Source organism: Temnothorax longispinosus, chromosome 5, assembly GCF_030848805.1.
Source record: "Temnothorax longispinosus isolate EJ_2023e chromosome 5, Tlon_JGU_v1, whole genome shotgun sequence".
NCBI lineage: Eukaryota > Metazoa > Arthropoda > Insecta > Hymenoptera > Formicidae > Temnothorax > Temnothorax longispinosus.
The window spans coordinates 16,628,458-16,646,174 of NC_092362.1; the positions used below are offsets into that span (position 1 = coordinate 16,628,458).

Consider the following 17,717-nt stretch of genomic DNA (forward strand, 5'->3'; position numbering starts at 1 on the left):
GAAAGAGATCAAACAGAGAATAACGAATTCTCGTTTAGAACCGTGGGATCAATGTAATACCCCAATTATTTATGTATTACGCTCGTCCAAACTTATCTCGGCAAGAATTGTCCCAGATTCCACGTTGAAAAAAAAGTGTGATTAAACCGATCGCGATAAGTAGCGACATTTAAGCTCTCTGATAACAGACTTACAATTCGAATAACGCATTGCATAATGTAAATGAGCGTTTGCCCTTTCCTCGCAGAAAACCGCCGCCTGCCTTCGACGGTGCGCAATATTTTCGTGACCCTCGACTGACATTGCCAAACAACCAATACAGGCGGCGATAGAGGGACGGTCTCGCTAGAGTGGAGGCCAAGGTCGTAGCTGATCCCCACTGTTCGCCACTATGTTAACGCCTATCGCTCGCGCGTTCGCTCGCTCGCTCTTGCTCGTCTTCCTGGTGACGCAACTATGTTGCACAGCTCGATCCGACGACCATTATGGTCGTCGCTGTAATTCCAGCTCGCGCTGAGTATCCTGGAGAGGCCACCTCACTGGCGCCTGTTGTTGTTCTATTTTATCATTTTAATTTGCCGTGCCCCTGTAGCAGAATCTCTTCTATAAGGCAAGCCGAGCCGAGACCGTCGTTGATTCATGTTATGTTGAGTGTTACGCAACGAAGAAGCCGGTGTGCTTATTTGTAGGTGTCAGAAATGTACGGTTGTAGAAAATGATTGATCTTCCCGTGTAATTGAACGTTAATCGACCTATCAGCTGTAATTACAGAAACGTTTTATTATTGTTTTCGTGATTATAATTTGAGCGATTAAGAGAAGTGAATGAACAATATTAATCTTGCGCTTATATTAATTTTAATTTGTTGCAGAAATGTTTTTCTTTGTCTAAAAATAACCGGCAAACAGTTTCAAAAGCGCTTATACATTTTTTAAGCTCATCAATAGTTTGTTTAACAAAGTCTATATATCCCGTGATGTAATCGGTCTATAGTGCGTTTTCGCCGAAGGTAAATTGTTGCCCCTCTGCTTGGGAAACTTTTGGCTTTTTCTATGACGATTGATGTGGGGCTGGGTAAAGAACTGCGCACACACACACGCACTTGGAGATATTTCGTGCTCGCTTTCATCGTCGCACATGCATAAAGGAAGCATGAGGCTTGCACGACGAGGGTCGTACGACTGGCGTCCTTGAAGGGAGAGTTGTCAAGCGAGAGGCCGAGGGTCCGAAGTTATTATGAATCGCGAAAAATTCAGTGGAACACAAACTTTTCCGTTGGAAGCCCTTTAAAGGGCTCGTTTTACGATCCATGTCGTTCGATATCAATAATCGCGTTCTTTGCCAGGCATCGATGTCGTAGATGCAAATATATTGGAATGCGCGTGATATGGATAATATATGTATATAGCGTATTTTATCGTCGTATTTGTTTAACGTCACCTAAAACTTCATTTTATCTGCTTGCAGACAAAGCTGCGGCGCCAACGGCATCTTCTCGCGTCGTCTGGATTTCAGCGCTTTCAACAGCCTGCCCCGCACCAAGCTTAACTCCTATCATATTAAGGTGAGTAATTAATCGCTTATACTTTTTGAATGACACGTCGAGAATTTCGCTTATGGGACGTTTGAATTACGACGCGTTGCTTTGTTAACGAAATGAACCCGACCGTTGCGACAAGTGATAAATCGTCGAATACGACTTTCGAAAGTCGTGTCACGCAACATATCGATCGGAGAAGGAGTTACTTTTTAATTAATTTGAGACAAAAGAAAAGTAAATTATTATTTTCATGATGGGTTAACGATGGAGCATAATAATGTAGCATACTTAACTAAACACGTAATTATATGCGCTTTCAATATATGCATCATCAATATGTATGCGTTTTTAATAAGGTATAAAAAGTAACCAGATGTAGAGTTAAACTAATATTGACGACCAGGTTTAATCTCGTCGTAGAAACTCGTTAAATTAATCTCAGCCGAGAGAGAGAGACCGTATTTTCCACTCGCATAAATCAGACATGAGCTACGCCCCTGGCGAATCCTTTTGCATCCCGTCCTGTAACACTGTCGTCCTACCCCAAATACGCAGGGAAATCAATACCCGGGCAGTCCGAGTAGCGTGTGTCTCTTTGTGCGCGCACATATACGCATGCACTACACGTACATAGTTACATACATGCGTTTATATGCGCACCGGCGTTAAAGAATACTTTTACTCTCTTATACTTTTCCCTTGACCTGTTACTCGCCGTGCAATGTTTTCTTGCGTCGACGTCGATTAACGTCGACCCTGGTTAATGACTTGTCCACCTGCATCAGGTAGCACCGTAATCCGGAAAATGGTAAAGAATATTATTAACATGGGATTGCCACAAGTTAATCCGGATTATCGACACGATCTGTTTACGCTAACGTGTATTTAATGCTAATCTTGTTTAAACTGTTTTTCTTATCTGTTTCTATTGCAAAGTAATATTATGAATTCGAAAGAAGGAATCAGATCATCAGATCATCAGATCATTATTTTGGGATTAATACAAAACGCAACGTTTGCTCACGAATTTTGTACTTAAGGAATAAATGAGAAAATACACCACTCTTAGACGGTAGAATATAAATATATATTTGTTTTTATATTTATTTGAATGTCAAATGTGTTTTATTTTAATTCATATTGAAATATTACAAATGCGTATGTAGACAACAAAGCTTTCGCATGATGAAGCCCGCATTGTTAACGAGATTAATAAATTATATAAATAAATTACGTAGAATTATATACATATCTGTAAAAGAGATTCACTTCAATTTATAGCTTATAATCTCGACATGTGTTAATTCGATAAATGACAAGCTCTTAATATTTCACATCGATAAAATACCGCGTCTGCGTTTTTAATTCTATTACGCGGCAGAAAGTAGCCTTCTTGAGGGAGGAGGCCCCATAAGTGATGCACGTTTCAACCCCCGTTCTGTAATGCCTAACAAAATTTGACCTAGGACCTGGCCTCGACCTCCAAATTGCCTGCCATTTCGGCGCTTGTTTGTGGGAACGGAGAAAGAAAGGATAACTGGTAAAGCAGCCCAGTCGACTCTCCCCTCTGAACTAGGGTACGCGCTTCTGCAGGGTTCCAAATGACTTGTCTTGATAGAGTCACTCGGGTCGTAGTTTCGTTAGGAAACCTGCTATAGCGCACGATCCTGACAGTTAAAGAAGTTAACGACGCGGCTAATTAACGCCCTGCGATCCGTTCCTGGAACAAATTCGACGACCAGAGTCGTTACAGTCGCTCTACTATTACTCGTTACTATTGCCGTTATTATCGACAGAAGAAAAATAAGAGCGATTATTTCTTCCGCGACTTTATGTGCGGGATTGTTTATCGCGGCACATTCATAAAATCGGTCCTTAGCTATTTTATTAGACGCCGCGATTTTTTTTTGTCAAACTTATAAAACAATGCGTTTTATTACGGTCCGACGGTGGCATTTATAGCCCACAGTAAACTGCCTACCATACATGGCATCGATATATGACCAATACTCTTGAAAAATCTTTCTAAAAATATAAGCGATATATCATGTTATTATTGAGAAATAATTTTCCTTGATATTTAGTACTCTCCTCGTCGTCAATAACACTGAAACATCGTAGGCAATTGAATTACCATTTAGACGAAGACGCGCTTTTTAACGCGCCGTACATTCCCTCGCGCTTTACGTCGCGACATTAGAAAAACGGACAAATGCAGGGCGCGTGATATTTTTGCGTCGCACTCTTTTATCGGCGAGTGTTGCGCAATAAGGTTCTCCATGGCCGTTCTCGAGCGTGTTCCGCCGACGAACCGGCGGTTCCAGTTTTTCAGTAATACCGGTTTTCTTGGCTTCGCCGGCCGGCCGGCCGGTCTAACGAGAGCCGTTAGGTAACTCGAGGGAGATCGATCTCGCGCGCGCGCGAGAACGCGGCTCGTGCGAGCGTGTGTGCACGTATTTGCCGTGCAGTGGCAGAGGAGGATGCACGAAGGGTAGGAGAGAGAAGACCGGAGGAACCAGGGCACCATTGTAAACCGCTGGAAGCTCTCGAAACACCCTCCGAGTCCTTCCATGGCAACCGCGTCCCCGCAACAATCGTTCCCCGTTCCCTCCTCTCTCTCTATTTCGCAGTAACCCTCTCATATCGAGGGTGGGTCACCCTTTCTGTATTGCGCGATACGATGCGACGCGATGCGAATTGCAAAATGCAAGCTTTGCCTTTTGCGCGCTGAATACCGATACGCAACCCGCGCCGTCGTTCCCCGAACTCACTTAAGACCCGGGGATTGCTGCCGTGAATTGGAAGTCATGGCGATAACTTTTCCGTTAAGACCCTCCGTTAAGACACCGTTGAGACGAAGGGAAAAAGAAAGAATCTTCCGAATGTTCTCCGCGTTCTTATCGTCGTTTCGAAAAACCCTATCGCGATTCTTGCCGCTTTACTTCAGTCGCGGTTTTTACAATACTAAAGTATTAATACACGTTTGTGTAATGAAATTCGCGAAAATACATGAAACCTCTTAAATTAGAGGGTAGAGCAGAGGCGCGTCCACGTGTGCAAATCGCGACAGACACTGTGAATTCCGTGTGAATGACCTCGTGGCTATGTCTGACGATAAATCGGACAGGAGGAGCAGTGGAAATGGGAAAGTGGCGTGCCACGGTGCAGTAACAGTCGACACGTGGCGTATATAGACGCTGAAACTAGGAGTGGTCTGCGATTCCGCCGTTCGCTCGCTAGCGGTTCGTTTATACTTCGTCTCGTCGCGCTTTTATTCACCTCCGTACGTAACAAAAGCGGTCAACGTTCGTAAGGTAATAACACGATGTCTCACATATCCGAGCAAGCCTTGCAGTTAATACAGCGACGTTTTACGACGCATTTTGTTTCGTAACGTGTCATTTTTTCCCGGCTGACCTTTAATAAAGTCGACGATGTAATTTTATGTCATAAATCCGCACTTATTATCCGTTTTGATCTTTCACATAATTAAAACGTTGCTGTTTTTATGTAAACGTATAATACGGGAAAAAAACGCCGCATGCTCCACGCGCGCATATTGTTTATTTTTACGTATAACTCCCGCAGCTTCGTGAATTTCTCCCGCCGAGGTGCGCGAGGCGGTTGAACGACCCGAATATTATCATTTCGTCGAAATACTCGATACGCTAAGCGTTACATCGGCGCGATAGTTTATTATTGCAGTCCGCCGCGCCGCCACGAACCGCGCGGCTCTTTATCTCGCGACTCGGTAAATATTGTTTCTTGGGCGCTATGACGAAGATAAATGCATCGAATGTCAGCGGCGCCGCGCCGGTTTGCAGAAAATACTGAGCTGGCAAAATGTCAAAGCGTACAATACTCCGCTTCTTTCACCTTCTGTTCTTGCATAATTAAAATTGCATAAGATGAATGATATATAAATAATTTGCAGCATCCAAAATTTAACAATAACAATAAGATTAAATAAAAAATTAACGACTTACATATCTAATAAATTTTTTTTAAATATTGCAGTAAAGTTATTTTAAGCCAGGGGTCTCTCTTCTTCGAAATAAGTGTTGAGAGTGCTTCACCGAAACCGACGCTTATGCCGAGCGTTATATTTCGCCGTTGAACACATTATCCCTCATTATCTTAGCCTAGCTCGACTCTGATAAGAGATTGTTCCGTTAGCAAACATTTGCGAACTACGCTTTTTCTGGCAAGGCCACGTTGTGCGAGATATAATCTGTTTATAAATTCTTTTGAATTATAGTTCTACTTTTTCGAGATAAAGATATTTGGGTGCAAAGGTATTACAAAGATGCATTAAGATAACTGTTTGAACTTTGATGTATATGCTTAACCTTTATTCGGTTAAATTAATCGACGATAACAACAATGGTTCTTTTAAAGAATTTTATAGCTCATGTCTATACAATTTTTATTAATATACATTTTTTCTAAATATATTTACAAATTTTTTAAACAAAGGAAACGAAAAAAAACTATACAAAATCGTACGGCGTAGACAAGAGTAATCTATCTCGTTCAAAGGATGGACCGCGTAATTTTCTCGAGGATTGCGCGGAACCCTCGTTGGTCTATGCTGAGTGGCGCTAGAGGTCTGAGTGATACTTGTGTTCGAGGAGGCAGAGATTAATTAAAAGGACCGCTCGTATAAGAACGTCGAAAAGCTTTTCTCGTAATTCAGTCGCTCCGGAAGAGATGGAAAGAGAGACCTTTCTTTCGCGAGCAACCTCTCGTGCTTCGCGGATCTGCCCGCGTTATCTCGCTCATCGATTCGATAGACATTGATTTTTAATTAACTGACGCCGAATCTGATTCCCCAATTAGCTCGAGTTAATAGAAAATGATATTTGTTTTACCTTTCGTCGTTATGCTCTCATTTCCCGCTATTCCCGAGATAAAAATTTTGATATATTCCGAGATATACTCTCATTTCTGTACGTTAATAGATATTTAATGGCGAAATTACTACACATTCAAAAAGCAGATGCGAAATAGATCAATCATGTCGATCTATAAAATGTTAATGAGATGTACATATTTCATCAAAATTGTCGTTTGCAAAAGGAATTCTTTATTTCCATTATTATTATACGATATTGATTGCTAATGTTAATATTATCTTTTGAGTTTAGTTCCACGTAATTGCCTACATGTTAATTGCCGATTATTAAACCGTTGCTACCAGCAAGATTTTTTGCCTCGTCCGCGCAGCAACGTGAGACCCATTAACTCTCCATGGTCGAGCTAGCGCAAGAACAATCATGCTATTTTGAGGCAGTTGTTTTCAAGTAACGTAATCTTCCTGCTCCTCACTGCTGGCGCTGATTAAATTCAAAACCTACGAAACAGTGAACGAAAGTTTGCGTTTCAAGCAACGTTTCAAGTCGAGCTGTAAATACTACAATAATTTCGTTACGACGTAAACGAGAAATCAGTATTACGAGAAATGTTCGTACATCCCCATCGACTTCTGTTAAACTTTGATTGGGTTTTGAAGTTTTTCATCATTATCGAGTTCAATAATTTTTACGTTTGAAAGTCAAAGTGAAATTACTTTATTTCTTGGCTATTTTTGCGAAAATATATGAACATTATGCGTGTTGCAATAATACAACACTGCAATTAAAATACTATTGATAGAAAATTATTTAATAAAAGTTTAGAAGAAAGTTTTTAATTTTGTGGCAAATCAGAAAAAACGTATTTGCAAAGAATTATAGATGTATATATATGTGTATGTATATGTATGCTGTATTCTATTCCTATATATTCTCTCTTTCTTCATTTTCTTAAGTTTCCTTCATAATTTCTCTTTCTTTCTCTTTTTTTTTTGTTTTCTGAGTACATTTTGTGCGTTAACCCTCATTGCAGACTCTCCGCACACAATGGAGGTTTGCATTAAAGGTCATTAGCTTAAACGTTCGCCTTCCTGTTGCGCAACTCGCGCAATTCAACGTGCTGTTATTCGCGAGACTGAAAGAGAAAAGGAAAAAGATAAGAGAATACGTTTGTACGTAAAATAGTTATGTAAATTATTAATTTAACTATATGATTTTGATATGTTGTCTGTGTGTTTTATAATATTTTTTGCTATAGAATCTGATATCTGAGATTAGCAAAGTTTTGAATTTTATTTGAATAAATTTAATTAAATTAATTAAATTATTTTTTAATTAAAACATTTTAAAATATATTTATGCAGGAAAGGAGTTTTTTATTTTATATAATAAATTTATCGTTAGAAATGTTGAATAAGCTTTGTTTATATTCAATATTCGTTGTTCACTATTATGATATTATTCATACTTAAATTAAAAGGCTCTTTTATTTTTTGTTATGAGATAGCACGAGATACATGACTTTCGTCAACCTGGACTTTGAGTCGTAGACGATCAGACTGTCCTTGAATTTATCCCTGAACTGGGATAAGAGTCGTGGTTCCCTTGAGAACTCGACCTACCTCAATCGGATCGATGCAAGATAGCTCTATGCTTCTCTCGCCCCATATCACGCACACTAGTATTTTTGTCCGTGAACTTGCTATACACGGGTGATCTTCATTTTTTTTCGAGAGCGAAGGAAAGAGCATGTTTGGCTAGACGTTTGATGTTTTATTCGCACGATGAAGTAATAAAAGTATCACGTGAAATAATTTATTATTTTTCTTCTGTAATAAATAAAAGAAATAGGAGAAAAATTAACGATGCAATGTTTTGCTCTTTTTCATGCTTATTTCCGCATGAATTTGTCGTTAGACTATAAAAAAGCAGTATAATCCGTCAGAACGTAAAGTTAAAAGTCATTTGAAATAATGGTGGTTTGTAATATTTATAATAGACTTATTTTCTCGTGAATATAATTTTTTCTTAATAACGGTGAGGAGGAAATAAGAAAATCAGAAACGACAGGTGCGTGTTTTCTCCTCATCCTCATCATCATTATGGAGAGAAACAACCAATGACCTCTCTTTGACCACTAGGATTATGAATGATAATGAGCAATGGTTCCTCCTTCCTTCTCGCGCTCATTAAGCTAAAGAGTCACGGAAATTAAAGCAATTGTCAGGCGTGTTATTTCACGCTTAAATTATTGCGAGTTGTTCAAAATAACGCGATAGTTTTTCTCTGAATATCTGTTAAATATTCTTTGTGCACTATAATTAAAAATTTGTAACTCTTTACGATCGACTTTATTTAGCAGATACAAGACATCTTTTTCGGTATTAAAAAATAATTAACAAACAATATTAATATTATTATGTTCGAGAATTGAATTTAATATATTTTTTTAAATCACCACTGCTTCTTTTATTGTCGTGGCTGGCCATACATTTTGGAAACCCACTTCCTGTCGTGTCTCGCGTTCTGACAAATCGTGGTCTCGCGAGACAAAGCGCCCTTGCCGCGACTGAAACAATGAGCGGTCAAGCATTCGTTGGGAAAAGGGGAGAACCAACACCGGGGAAAGAATGAAGGAAAGAAACGAGTCATAATCAGCGAGACAAATGTTGTTTCTCTTCGCGCTGTCCTGTCGTTGGTCTGACGCGTCTCTTAGAAAGGAAGAAGAAGCCGCGCATGTATGCTCGTATTGAAGGAACAAGGGAGGACTCAACGTCTTAAGACACGGACACGACTGCGGATGAAAAGTAATGGCGGTGAATGCGGGTGCTATTTCCGTTTTCGTCGCGAAACGCGCGATACACGGAGTTGCGACGAAACGCTTCTCGAGGTGCCTTTTACGGAGATTTCCCTCCGCCCGGAGACCGGTTTTTGTGTTCTCCTTAAACGAGAAAACGCTCCGTGTTCGTGTTTCCCTTTCTCGAGAATCGCTCAGGACCGGTACTCTCTCTGCTACCCATTATGCGAGTGTCTATGCTCATACGAATTTCGGATTTCTGTAATCTCGTTGAAGGTGGGAAGCAGGAAAAGCTTTCGTCTAAATCGGCGAATCGGTGTCGAGCGCCGCAGGAGTCTGCCGCGTCGAATATTAAAATTCGCGGAGCGTCGCTGTAGCAATATCGCGAAAAAATCTCGCCACCCTGCTAAGCTGAATGCTTCTTTATTCGCGGCGAAACGAAGGCGTTGTAAGCGCCAGAATTATGCGCTCGGCGCTTCAAGGAGATAAAATAATGGCACAAAGAACAAAAAATAGATGAAAAAAGAATCATGCGCGAGGAATAATTAACTAGAGGAAATTGCGAGTGACTTTTTTGTGGAAGTCTCTCTCTTGAATAAATGACGAATTATTTGTACGAACAGAATATATACGATATATGTGCGGAATGGAATATGTACGAAAAAATTAGTCAAATATTTAGATAAGATCACATTTTCTATGCTGTTTGGTCTTTTAAAAATGTAGGAAATTACAGAGAGTTTTCTGTGCACATTTTTAACATCGCGATTTGTTGTAATTAGAATATGGTATTAATCTCTTTTGCGCGTGGAATTTTCTGGTCGTGTACACCATAATTGCTGTGAGGCTCCTAGGTATCCGCAGATTTTTGTCGGTATTCCAAGTAATTAATGCAGAATGGCGCGAGGTGAGCAGAAACTTATTACGACGGACATTTTTCCCTCGTGGCTGATAGCACTTTTCCTCCTTCTCTTCCCATTTCTTCTCTCGGTTTACCACGGCTCGCGCGCGTTTTTGCTCAAGCAGACGTCTGCTCGCGTCTGCTTTTTCCCTCCGTTGTCTCCCACAGGGAGTCTGAGCAAGGGGAGACTCTGATAGAGAAATAGTTGGAATACGACGCGTTACGCGCGGTGATTTGGTTCTTGCGCACAATGGATCGATCTGTCTGCGTTCTTCGTGCCGAACGTGAATCTCCAGCAACGCGCGCGTTATTATTGTCGATGTTATTCCAAACTTGTCCATATTGGCATCGGGAAGATACCTAGAGAAAATGTTCCTTGTGAGTTGCAAAATATCAATAAACGCGCATTATGTGCAAATAATAATTCTCTATAATAATCCAATTTATTCACGTCAGGCTAACATAACGGGGAAGGTCTCTAAAAACTAATAACTGAAGAGAGGCGTGTAGAATGATCGATAGAGAAAGTTCACCACCGTAACTGATTAAAGGCCGAAGTATCTTTGGTGTGTAACAGTAATTAAGATATAAATTCTTCTAGTGAAATAGTGTCTCCGAAATACCTTATTGCTGGAACGGCGTGGCGCGACGCGGAGAAGTCGCTCGCGTGAAACGACCTCTAAGCACATCGGCTGCGGCTGTAAGGGGAACACTGCGAAAAGTTGGTAGATTTATTATGCTATTACCGGGGGTTATAGGGCCGACCGGGAAGAAACGCTTATGGGCGCGAACGGCGAAATTTGCCTGCGGGAGGTCAATATAACGTTTCGGGCCGAGAGTGGCGAGAGCAACGGCTTTCCCTTTCAAGCACACGCACTGTCCGCGAGAGAAAATCATTCCGACGAGTGTTCCCACGAGAAGGAGGCGCACGCACGCACGCACGCAGCGAGGCACGTCGACCTTTCGATTTTGCGTGAGCGGCTTAACTTGGCCAATCGTCGGATGGACTAAACACGTATTTGCACATAATCGCGCGGGAAACTACCAAGATAGTACAACTGCTCAAATCGCTCGCCTCCCGCGACGAGTGAACGGAGTCGTCTCGACGGCGAACGTATTATTGCGCAAATGGGATACCCGGCGCCGTCTGATGAAATATTGTTCAATGTGAAATACTGCCGAACAATTTTCTCTGTTATGCGAGATTACGATCGCCGCGTGTTCTCGTGCGACGATCTACGCGTGGACTGGGAGAGAGATTTTAGCTCCAGCTTCGTCATAAACGTCATTGTAGATCATCGGATTTAGCATTTAAAACTGCGCAATTTGCTGCAACTGCGATTGTAACTCGCGCGATTCGGGGCGTGAGGTGAGTCCTCGGGAAATCTAAGAGAAAAGGCCAAAGAGTCGTTAATTGTTAGCGGATGATCGTGAGAAAGTTTAATAGTCACACCCGCGAGAGATATATTGTCGGACATTTAATGATATACTATTCATACTTATCGTTTATCATTATCAGCGGTCTAATATATCGAGTACACATTGATAAGATATTTATCGATCCTCTTTCTATTTTCTCTTATCATTGATTGAAATAACAACTTCGCATGTGACTATCGATCCCTTTGAAGAAGCCGTCGATGCTTAAGGCTCGCCGAAAAATTTTTTGTTTGATACCTAATCTGTAGTCGAGAGCCAACGCGATAGCTCTGGTACGGTCTGTATATCGAACACGCGGCGCGGCAAGAGATTATCACCGAATTTTCATTACTTTCACGCGATGGGGCGTCTGCGGCAGCGATATAGTGGACCTAGAGGTTCCGTCGGGTGGTACTGGGCATTGTCCAGACCAGTGGAATGGCATCCTATTAAAGTCACCAAGATGGAGCCGCCCGGTCCTCTCCTGGCCGAAGTGCCAGGGATAGTTGGAGGGTAGGAAGCAGCCGGTGTCCCAGGTATGTACGTCGTATAACCTGCGTGACTCGTATTTCTGGGTGGGCACCGATATTTCCCGTCCGTGAAATACCGAGGGCATTCTACCGAGACGCACGCGAGGAGAAATGAGACGTTCCTCTGTAAACGTGAATTATAGAATACTTTTTTATGTCATGTTTTAGTTGCTAATCTTCTGCATTCCCGACACGTAAACGTTTATCGAGAGATTTTTTTGAAAGATTTATGGAGAGATTTATTTTTTGCACTGTCGATCCTTTTTCATACGTGGCAAGAAATATATTATTATTTAATATTACACACACAACTCCTGTCTTTTTAAATCACTTGATATTTATATAATACTTTTTACGTATAAAACGGTAAAAATTTTATTATGGTATGAATATATTAGATACTTTTATATGTAAATAACTTGATTTGATCTTTGAAGTCATTTTGAATATATGTCTTGTTTCTTAATTTAATCTGTTTGATTGCAATATCGAATAATGTATTTACGGCGCAATCGAATGGAAATTATTTTTCACGCTCGCGATATGATGCGCGCGTTTTAACAGGCGTGCAATTTAAACTTTAGACGACGTCGTTACAAGGGATGAAAGTTCGGCCTCGTAATCGTTCGTAGCACCGAATGTCAAGGGCAAAGGGTGGTGGCTGGGCTTGTGGATGCGAGCGAACGGGCAGGGGTAATGGCAATGGTCGATATTGGAAACATCCAGGATCGGCCAAATTTACGATTGGCCAGGGGCGATTTCAGTACTGAACGAATTCTTTTCTCGCACAATGATATATCGCTACTATCTGTATTGCAGCCCGTTTTCGAAGATTAGGAAACTGATTTTGGAACGTCGATTGAGAACTGCTGAGGCTATTTCTTATAGAGATTAGATAAAATCAGAAGCACTTGGTTAGAAATAATAATGCCGCATTTTAATATTATGCTACATTTTTTCGTGTATTTCTAACTATATCTGTTAACTTTACATAATTAACAATGAACGTTCTGCTGAAATTTATTTATTACTTCTACTAGTACCTAAACAAAATAATTTGTTAATAGCAATTTTAAATAATTATTATTTGATTCAGGATTACTTTTATTCTGATTTTGTTGATATTTCACAGAATAACTTTTAATATGAAACTTAATATGAATTGCTTAATAGGTACATGAAATTTATTCAGAATACGCTTTTTTTCTGTACTGTTCTTTTAGTAAAGATAATCGGAAATAATGTCTTAAGAGGCTACAACCATTTCGTTCAATTTCTTCCATGATCCTGAAAAGACCATGCAGTGAAAAGAACGTTTCGTCCACATCCAGAACGCTCTCGTTTTCTTTTCACATATATTTTCTCACGTAGTTCTCACACATTCCTCGATAGATTACATCGACTGCTTGAGAATCGCAAAAAAGGGGCCAGGCACTCGTGCGAACTTTTAGTACGGCCAAATCTCTCTCGCGCCGAGCCTCCTCTCGCTCCGTTTAACAGCCAGAGATATCAGTCTCGTTTTATCTTGAAGGCTGAAAGCGAGGTAAATTCGCGGCGAGAGGCGAGATTCACCTCCTTTTTTCTTCTTTTTTTTTGATACGCAGCGCGGATGTCTGCGTATCAAAACGACTCGACCGTCGCTGTACGACATCCGAGCGACATCCGACGTCTGTACAGCAACCCTTTCGGTTATCCGTGCGATTCGTGCATGAGCTCGTACCCGGGCGATCCCCGGGCCAATTCTCGGCGCCTTCCCTCGTCCCTTGGTAGACCGAGATGTCCGCCGCACGGGGTGGATACCGCACACAGCCCTCTCTTGGACACCGAACCCTCTCCCGTGACATTAACGCGACCCTCGCACTTTGAGTTCTGAATATCAACGACATTAGCCGCAACCCCTGGCAGGTTGATGGCCCGGGACGGCAGCGGAATGTCAAAACCGCGGTTTCGTCTACCCGGATTGGTATTTCATCGCCATTGATAGAATAGTGGAAACGCGATTGCCGTATCGCGTCGAGATCGGCGGCTATTTGTATCGATAGCGGTAATCGAGACGAAGAAGAAAAGAGAATAAAACTTGCGATACATGTAGAGCGCGGAAATGTTCGCGTAGAATAAATCCAATCGTAATAAAATCCAATGTAATAGAATCTTCATTTAATCCGATCGAATATCGCATAAACGTGGTCATAAAAATGTATTTATTTCGTTAAATATGAAAGAGCGATTTCGGATATCGCGGATATGATTCAACGCAATTTTGCTAACGTTGTCGTCTAACGTCAACAACCGTTTCCACTCTCTCAGGTACTTTTAGCATTCCCGACTAGTAAAGTTCTTGCTGCGTCAGGATCAGAAGTTCCGTGAGAAGTTTGAGAGGGAACAAGCGTATCCGTGAAGAGAACTTTCGGGCTTTAAGGTGAAATAGATGGATCGTTTATTCGTTGCTATAACGTGACGCTTGCTTTCGTGGGACTCGACAACAAGTGTGAAGTGACTGCCGCGAAGGATAAATGCGGAGAGATGCCGTTCGAAGTGAGTGACTCGCTCGTTAGCTTAAGTTCACCGAAGAGTTTGTTTCGCGTCGCTTCTCTCTAAACGCGCGTCTTTCGCGCGTCCGTCATTCGTTCCAGACGGCCCCAGACATCGCGCGCGTAACTTCGAGAAGAGAAAACTCTCTTGCATTCGTCGCGCTTAAAGAACACACGTAAACTCGGCAAGAATCGAGCGACGCATATTATAGCTACTGAGGTGGCAATAAAAGCAGCGTGATTTATTCCTTTGCGAAATAACGTCGACGGCGAACATTCAACGTTTCTAGGAAGCGATCGACACTGTTCCCTTCCCTTTCGGCACTTTTCCCCCAGAGTATGTATTCCTGTCGCCAGATTTGCAGTGGATCTCGAATAATCTCCCCTCCGAAATGGTCAGCGGGGTTCAAAGGCGAGGGACAGAAAGAGTCGGGACGCGCTATGCAATAGGAATTCGGAAGGTCCGGGTTCTACAGTTACATGAAAGAGGAGGAACCGTGGTGCGCGACGGGGGCGGGATGTTTGCAACCGAGGATCAATACCGTGTAGTTCCCGGCAATGGTCATGAAATCATTGACCGTATCCGATGTCTCACCCTTAGTCAGACCTTAGCCTGTGGGCCCATCGTTCGGCTGATCTTAAATCAACGGGTGCCATACAATGGTTCTTCTTTCGCAAATTTCTTCGATTTTGCTAGATCCGCTGTTTCGGGAATCCCGAGATCTGTCGGTCTGCCAACTATTCTTTCAACTACTCTGTTAAAGTCGATTTAACTTTCTTGCGCGAGAGTTGATGAAATAATCTAGTCAATTCTTTCATTCGTCCTTACCAACCGAGAATGTTGTAACATTTAATAGACATTCGTTCATACCAATTAACACTTAGTTCTTCCTCTTCATCTATCTCCCTCTCTCAGGAAAGCGAACTTCGTTCGACCCAACTTTATGGCACTTGCGTCTTCGACGGCCATAAAATTCCTCTAGAGACCATGGAAGCTCTAAAATCTACGGACCGGAGAACGCTGATCTTGCTTAAAATTCGCACATACATAAATTCGAATTAAACGCGCTTATTCTCTTCCTTATTCCGAATGAATGTTTAAGCTACGTCGTAAACTCGAATAAAAGACGAGTCTTGGATAATAATATCTTTATCAAAATCGTCGTTGGTCATTGTTCTCTGAGCTTCCTTAACTCTCAAATATATATATATATATATATATATATATCCCGAGCCTAAAAGTACTCCTTCGTGGGAGACGACGAACCTGGTCATCCTCTCGCCCGTCTTCGAGGGTCTCCACACAAACGTCGACCAACCCTCGATCGGTGAGCCGTGTGATCCCCGTTGCCACCCTTTGCCTTTTTCCTCCTTGAGATGTTCTTTTGGTCCCATCAAGACGCTTTCTCCTCATAGCCTGCGTTACACAAATTAGCGACCTTTATACGGTCCTCTTCTCTTTAAGTCTGCCGAGAAGGGACGGGCGGTAGAGGGTGAGAGGGGGTGGGTGGGAATCAATGGCGCAGCTGACGAGCGTTCGGTTGCGCGTGCGCGCAGACAATTCTATCGACCGTCGCTGCAGCATAGACACGGCCTACCCCTTCCAACCTCCACCGAGGCCAGGCTGATCTCTATTCCGGGACGCGGGGGTGGCTCGGCTCTCGATGGGTTACACGGGCGTTGGCGGTCGAGAGGGGGGACGCAAGGGGCAACGAGAGGGTGGATGCGGCACCGACGGCGTCGGCGGCGGCAGCCGGTGGCGCTGCAGCATTCTGCGGCCTTGACTCTGCGTTCGCTAACTTTCCCCGATGATCCACGGTAGACACCCTGGCGACACCGCCAGACAACCCGGCGGCCTCTCTCTCTCTCCCTCTCTTCTTCCTCGTTTTCCGTCTTCCTTCTTCGTCTCTATACCCCGGATTCTTTCACCAGGGACTTAGCACCCTAGTGCCATGGGATCGTCTGTGATACTCATAACCCATTTTACACTTGAGGAAGAAATCGAAGGATCGCATGTAGCCATACGCCGCTCCATAGTCCCATTGTTACATATCGAAAATGGGCTATTGATAAAAATGACAGTTTCCGAACGATACTCGGGTAATGATGAATGTAACTTTTTTCAACAATAATTTATGTATGATAGGGCTATCTAATAAGATCACGCTAAAACATTCATGCCTCAAATCGTATAAAGTTGAAAGAGGGAAATTGATTACTTCGAGGTCCGTTTCGTATTTTCCTCTAGTCATGAAAGGGACAGGGGGCATTGCACGAAGGCAGGTGAAAAATCTCAGTGGAATTGACCCTGAAAGAGGAAAGTGAACGAACCGAACCGTACTCTCATAATTAATTCTAACACGAAATTGATTTCCAGCCCACGTCCGTCGCGATAAAAGATTAATAGTTGCCGTCTACGCCGTTATATTAACTTTACACGGGTAGCTGTAGTACTCTCTTCAGTCCCTTTCAACCCGGCGCAGTTTCTTGCGCGTCTGTAACATGATAAATCGCTTTATCTATCTCGCGGCGTCTCGTCTTGTCTCGTCTCGTCTGGTCTCGTCGCGGCTGCGTCGATGGCACGGGAGGAAAATGAAAGTTGGAAAAATGGTGCGCGCGGCGCGGCAAGAAGGGGCGAGTCGTAACCTTTGGAACGGCGAAATATACCGGATTATGATGAGGTATCTTCCCGAGAGACGCTGAAACAGTCTTTGAACTTGGACCGAGCTAAAGGAAATAAAAGGGGAGGGAGAGAGAGGAGACGCGGGGCTTCGCCGGGGAACGGCGAAACCTAAAGCTCTTCGACGCGGTGGGCCGACTTAAGACCTCTCTCTCTCTCTCTCTCTCTCTCCCTCCCTCCCTCCCTCCCTCCCTCCCTCCCTCCCTTCCTTCCCCTCTCCTCTTGTCAACGCGCTCACGACACCACCCACGCGCTTTGTGCACCCGAACGTTTTCGACGCACGCGACGACCGTAATCGAGGGATGTGACAGGGGACATAGGACGGGGAACAGGGGAAGACGACGCGGCTGCTGGGAAAAGGTGTACTTTACGACAGATCTTCTTTCTCGACACGCGCGCATTTTAAGTAAACTGCGACAGCGAGGGCGAGGGACGGGAAGGGGCGTCCTATCGCGTTTTACACGAG

At 42.9% G+C, this 17,717-nt stretch overlaps 1 protein-coding gene across 2 annotated transcripts in view; it reads left to right on the top strand.

Annotated features, from left to right (window-relative positions):
* LOC139813995 (headcase protein-like) overlaps positions 1 to 17,717 on the top strand; it is a 149,568-nt gene that overhangs the window by 22,295 nt on the left and 109,556 nt on the right. For both annotated transcript variants that reach the window (XR_011732306.1, XM_071779944.1), the window contains exon 2: positions 1,468 to 1,564. Coding sequence is in view for 1 of the 2 variants with exons in the window: in XM_071779944.1 (XP_071636045.1) it covers positions 1,468 to 1,564 (97 nt within the window). In the remaining variant the exon portion in view is untranslated. The remainder of the gene's footprint in view (positions 1 to 1,467; positions 1,565 to 17,717) is intronic.